The sequence below is a fragment of the Lactuca sativa genome, chromosome 6 (assembly GCF_002870075.4).
Source record: "Lactuca sativa cultivar Salinas chromosome 6, Lsat_Salinas_v11, whole genome shotgun sequence".
Taxonomy (NCBI): Eukaryota; Viridiplantae; Streptophyta; class Magnoliopsida; order Asterales; family Asteraceae; genus Lactuca; species Lactuca sativa.
In genome coordinates, this window is record NC_056628.2 from 85,575,168 (window position 1) to 85,581,173 (window position 6,006).

Here is a 6,006-nt window from a genome sequence, read left to right on the forward strand (position 1 = left end):
CTATATGTCTCTAAGCCTAGTTGTGTTGTTCAACAATCGTAATACTTTTGTTCTGTCCTAGTGACACTGATTTTAGTATTAATGCAGGTATGTATAATTAGTTAAATATTTTACTATTTAAAAGTATAAACTCTTGGTCAGAGTATTTTAATCCCGTTGTGTTTATAGTTTGTATAACTTTTATGGATTGGTATACTCAATTCACTATAAACAATGCTCTGATACCAATCTGTCACACCCCAAAACCGGAACGGCGGAAACGTTCAGGGGTGGAGGACGTCATGTACAGTATCACAACACAGAATAATACTACCTCCGTCCCAAATTGATAGTCCACTTTTGACTTTTGAAGTCTTTTTTCTTAAACTTTGACCTTAAATATTTTTATTTTTGATAGATAATACTTGATGCAAAATATATGAATGGATTATATTTTAAATGTTTTTTCATTTTTATAAGTTTTATCAAGTAATATATAACACAAATAAAAATATTTAAGGTCAAAGTTGAAGAAAAAAGACTTTAAAGTCAAAAGTGGACTATCATTTTGGGACAGAGGGAGTAGTAAACAAGCAAACAACATCATCCAGTGCATTAATAATATAATTTAATACAAGTGTGTTCTGTATATCGTATGGCACAAAAATGTAATTAAAAATATAAGATGAGACTTGAACGCGCTCCATCTTCCCAAAAGCTGGCATCGGTACCTGTCTACTGATGACCTGAGAATACAAGTTATTTTGAAAGAGTTTATCAGCATTAAAGCTGGTGAGTTCATAAGTAATTTGGTGTCATTGTTTGCATCAAAATGTTTGTAACAGTGTTTGAAATATGAGTTTGTAAACGTTTGTAGTAAAAGTATGTGAATGTTTGTAACTCCTAGAAAATCCTATCTTTTCTGCTAAAAGTGGCCTTCTACTAAGGCCCAACTGTTTTGTATGTTTCGTTTTCTTGTAAAAGTGCGTAATTTCCCCAAGTGTGACTATCATTAACAAAATATAGTTTATACATTACCGTATACGTGAAAAGATCACGAAGGGAATGCAATGGGAAAATGATATGGTACTATAGTTTGTATGTGGAAACTACCTTAGTACTACTTATCTTAAAGCCAATGAATTATAAGACAAGGTGAGATTTGTAACCATACTAATTGACGGCTATAAAACACGACGATGAAAGAAGTCGAAATAAATGTGACATTTGTCACCCCTTGGCTTGGTCGGTCGGGAACTATAGCTAACAGTCGAGGTGTGGGATAGTCTGTCCCGTATAGATCTATACACACAATGCCCGCTCTCCCTCCAGGAGTCTCTGATTACTAACATGTGATTGTTATAATAACTATGATATTCAACTTATATCCCCCTCCCCCATAAAAGCATTTAAAATCATTTAAAAGGTTAATTAAGGGGTATGAACTCACCTGTAGTGAGTGGTTTGGATGGAAGTGTTGGACAAGGTGCTAGGTGTCAAGTGAAGACTTGAACACACATAATGATCCTATTTAACATATAAAGACATATATGTGTATCTAATTAGTGATTATAACCACAATTAAGCAAGTATAAACACCCTAAAACATGGAAAACACTTTGGTTTAAGTGTTAGAGGGTCATATGGTTGCATCAAAGGGGGTGTAAGGCATTGCTTTAGAGTTCACGGCCCAAGGACCAACTCCCATGGAGTTTACGGCCTAGGGTTTACGGCCCTAGTGGGTTTACGACCGTAAACCCATGGTAACTCCTACCATTTCAAAGTTTAAGGTCTAAAGCTCAAGTATGAAGGGTTCTAGTCCAATATCCAAGCCCTAGGAAGCAATGGGAACACATATGCAACACCTAATGGTGTTTACGGCCCAAGGAGATTGCCTTGGCCGTAAACCCATGTGTTCTTGGGCATTCTTGGTGTTTTTCAATGAGAGAGAGAGACCCTTATATATTAAATCATTATATTATATTTCCTTCTTTTTTTCTAAAAAGACAAAACTTCATAAATGGTTCTTATGGTAGTAAAATTACGAAAATGCCTTTTAGTTAACGGTAAAAATTAACAGAGTAAGCAATAAAGACATTTTGTTAAAAGTTTTGAAACCATAAAAAGTTTCTGTAAGGTTTTAAACTTAAAGACTAAATTTTAGATTTTAAGATATCATAACCATTTATAAAGTTTTGTTTTTCTATAAAACAATATAACTTTTTTTTAAGGACAAAACAATCTATTCAAATGCTCCATTATTCAAATGTTAAAACCAAAATCAAGAAAAAGTATTAATTTTAAAGCTTTAGACTTTGTCTACAAATTTTTAAATAATCAATACTAGTTGTAAGACTCGTATATTATACGGGTTGTTTAAAACAAAATGTTAAATACGAACGATTAAATAGAAATTTTATTTGAATTTGAAATTGAAATAAATGAAAATTATGAAAAAAAACATGCAATAAATAAATAAATTAAAATTATGTGTTTAGTGTACTAAACGGGTTAATTATAACAAAATGTTAAACATAAAGGTTTAAACTGTAAAGTTATTTGAAATTGAATTTAAAATTTAAAATTTAAAATTTGAAATTTGAAATTAATAGTTATTCTGGTAACTTTAATTTATGTAAACTAAATTAATGATATATTGAAAATGAAAATTAAAAAAATAAATATATCTCAAATTATGACAAAATGACATGTGGCTAATTTTATGAGAAAATGACATGTGGCAAAGTCATTTTCATTTATTATAATACTAGATGAGAGACCCATATATTACATGGGTGTATTTAAAACAATTAAATATATATAAACATTTGAAAATTTTGAATTTATAAGAAATATAAAATTATAATGAAAGTCTATTAATAGAATTGACATGTATTTATTATTAAATTTAAATATCATATAAAATTAATAAAATAAAAAACCATAAAATTAGATGTGGAATAAAAATTAATTCAAAATAAGCAGACATAAAACCTTTATTTATTTAAGAAGATGACAATTTTTTTACTAATTTTTTTTTATCAATAGTCTTATCCACTTGCCGTCGCTTTCAATTTTTGGATGGGTGCAAGCCACCAACGAAGACTGTTGACGTTCTCATTAGTCAACTTGCGTTGTCCAAATTTGGTTCACTCCCACAATTTTTAAATGACTTCATCCCTGCTTCACTATCAGTTCACTATCAGAGTGAAATATGCTACATTCAAAATCAAATTGCAAACAAACTCATTAGGTTTAACCAAATTTCGATCAAGATACAACCATGGCGTCGGATCCGGAGGTGCCAAAATTGAAATTAGGCTCACAAGGTCTAGTTGTTTCAGCACAGGGATTGGGATGTATGGGTATGACCGGAAGTCACGGACCCCCGAAAGAGGAATCTGATATGATCAAGCTCCTCCACCACGCCATTGTCTCCGGCGTCACCTTCCTCGACACCTCAAACGTTTACGGCCCCTTCACCAACGAGATTCTCATCGGAAAGGTAAGTCATGAAGTTCCGGTTAATCGATTTGTTAGCTACCCATTTTGATTTAAGGAATTTGAATTGCTTTTGCAGGCTTTGAAGCAACGAGGGTTGAGAGAGAAAGTTCAAATTGCTACAAAATTTGGATTCCGAATGGTCGACGGAAACATTGAGGTGTGTGGTGATCCGGCGTATGTCCGATCAGCTTGTGAAGATAGCTTGAAAAGACTTGACATTAACTGTATTGATCTCTACTACGCTCATAGGATCGACACTCGTATCCCAATTGAAATCACGGTTCGTCCCTCTTGCTTCTAAGTACTTTCAGAAAAGCATATCTTTTTAGTCTATCAAAGCGAAAGATTCAGCTTACTGCTTAGTTTGGTTTATTTTGCAATATGAATCTTGTATGTCAGCCATGGAAAGATTGAGCTTTTGTTAAACACTTCGTGTAAGCGAAAAACTGTAATAAACAGATGGGAGAGCTGAAGAAACTGGTAGAGGAAGGAAAAGTGAAGTACATAGGATTATCAGAAGCATCAGCTTCCACAATTAGAAGGGCTCATGCTGTTCATCCAATTACAGCAGTCCAAAACGAGTGGTCATTATGGACAAGAGATTTAGAAGATGAAATTGTTCCTACTTGCAGGTTTTTCCCCTTTCATTATCTTCTTATGTTACATAATAATACAAACCCACAATGATAACATATGTTGTTTGATGATAATTCATTTTTTGTATCAGAGAACTTGGCATTGGAATTGTTGCTTATAGTCCTATGGGTTGGGGATTCTTGGCTGCTGGTCCTTCATTGGTTGAGAACTTAATACCAAATGACTTCAGGAAGGTATATATAAATTATGATGAGCATATCATATTATAACATCATAATAACATGACATCGAGGAGTATAAAGTATAAACAAAAAATCCAAACTTATTGTAGAACATGCCAAGATTTCAAAATGTTGATCATAACAAGACTGTATATGAGCGAGTAAATGAAATGGCAGCAAGAAAAGGATGCACCTCTGCACAACTAGCATTGGCATGGTTGCACCACCAAGGAAATGATGTGATTCCGATTCCGGGCACCACAAAGATCGAAAACTTCAATCAAAATATTGGAGCTTTGTCTGTAAAACTAACACCGGAGGAGATGGCGGAATTGGAATCGTTTGCTTATGGTGACATGGTGAAGGGTGAAAGGAATTTTATGATGAATCTAACGTGGTATAATTCTGAGACTCCTTCATTGTCATCTTGGAAAGGTGCCCAAGATTCTGTTTGATAAAACTGTAGAAAAATTGCTTATCAAGGAAAAATTATGAATTGGTTAAATGAAATAATGTGGGATAAGAATAATAGGATTTAGGATTTTTAAGTCTTAGTTTTTTTGTATTTTGTTTTGATTGATGAATATGTTGTCAAAAGAATGTTATAATTTATACATGTATTTTTGTAATAGTTGCGATGCGGTTATGAAATCCAGCTAGATTTATCCATTAATCACACATGGACGTAAGAGGTCAAATGCACCCTGTAAATTTTGTGCAGTATTTTGTATTGGACGACAGTAATTATGTTTTGTAATTGTATATACATTTAGTTATTTTTTTTTTTACATATTTAACCAATAAATTTATATAAAATTTAAAAAAGATCATAAACAACAGAAAATTAAAGATTTTTCCCGTTTCCAACAATTTCTCCTACACCCAACTTGTGAGTTGTAGCAAAATGTGTAAAAAAATATAACTAAATGTATAAAAAAAATGGCAATTATGCGTCAAATGTTTTAAAAATGTGACTAAAAATACATACAATTACAGAAATTTAGTTACTCTCGTTACCCTTACAAGTCATTATCTTTTTTTATTTTAGTAATTATTCATTAAATCAAAATATATATTATCTTTATATCTCCATACACATACATCCACCTATGCCCCCCCTTATACCCATAAGCTCATGCCCATACACTTACTATAAAAACCTCAAATTTAGAGTAAGTTAGACTTTTAGTCAAATATTGACCCATAAGCTCATGCCCATACACTTACTATAAGAACCTCAAATTTAGAGTAAGTTAGACTTTTAGTCAAATATTGACCAAAATGTTAAAATGGTCAATTATGAGAAAAGATGAGAATATGAAGTGATAATTTCATAAAAATAGCCAATAAGAGTTTAAGTCACTAAGAAGAAGATTTCTTTTGGAAACGACGATTATATTAAACAAAACGAAAAGCCCGGCCTAAATTTTTTCCTTACACAACAATTTGTGCAATAAAATGTTGTATTGTACAACTCCATAAAGCATAAATTATTGTGTGTGGAGAAAAATTGTTGTGTACAAATCACTTCCCTAAGAGAAAAGGCAAAGGCGAAACAAAAACAAAATTACATAGTTTTAAATGGGCAATACAACCCATCAGCCTAAGTACAGCCTAAATACAGTTGAAAGAACGACTCCTAAACTTAACCCAATTATACACCGAAGAGAAGATACCATCCACCGTTTTGGTAGGAGGGACGATG

General features: G+C 32.4%; 1 protein-coding gene across 2 annotated transcripts; it reads left to right on the top strand.

Annotated features, from left to right (window-relative positions):
- Window positions 1-3,098: 3,098 nt before the first annotated feature.
- On the top strand, window positions 3,099-4,932 carry LOC111885989 (probable aldo-keto reductase 3). 2 transcript variants are annotated; one of them, XM_052764672.1, is made up of 6 exons: window positions 3,099-3,484; window positions 3,560-3,763; window positions 3,943-4,115; window positions 4,211-4,313; window positions 4,412-4,485; window positions 4,539-4,932. In XM_052764672.1, exons 1-6 carry the CDS (start codon window positions 3,263-3,265, stop codon window positions 4,654-4,656), a joined length of 894 nt encoding a protein of 297 aa, XP_052620632.1. In that variant the 5' UTR covers window positions 3,099-3,262; the 3' UTR covers window positions 4,657-4,932. The 2 variants fall into 2 exon arrangements, with proteins under 2 accessions (XP_052620632.1, XP_023738026.1); XM_023882258.3 differs by having other exon boundaries at window positions 3,118-3,484; window positions 4,412-4,932.
- Window positions 4,933-6,006: the final 1,074 nt, after the last annotated feature.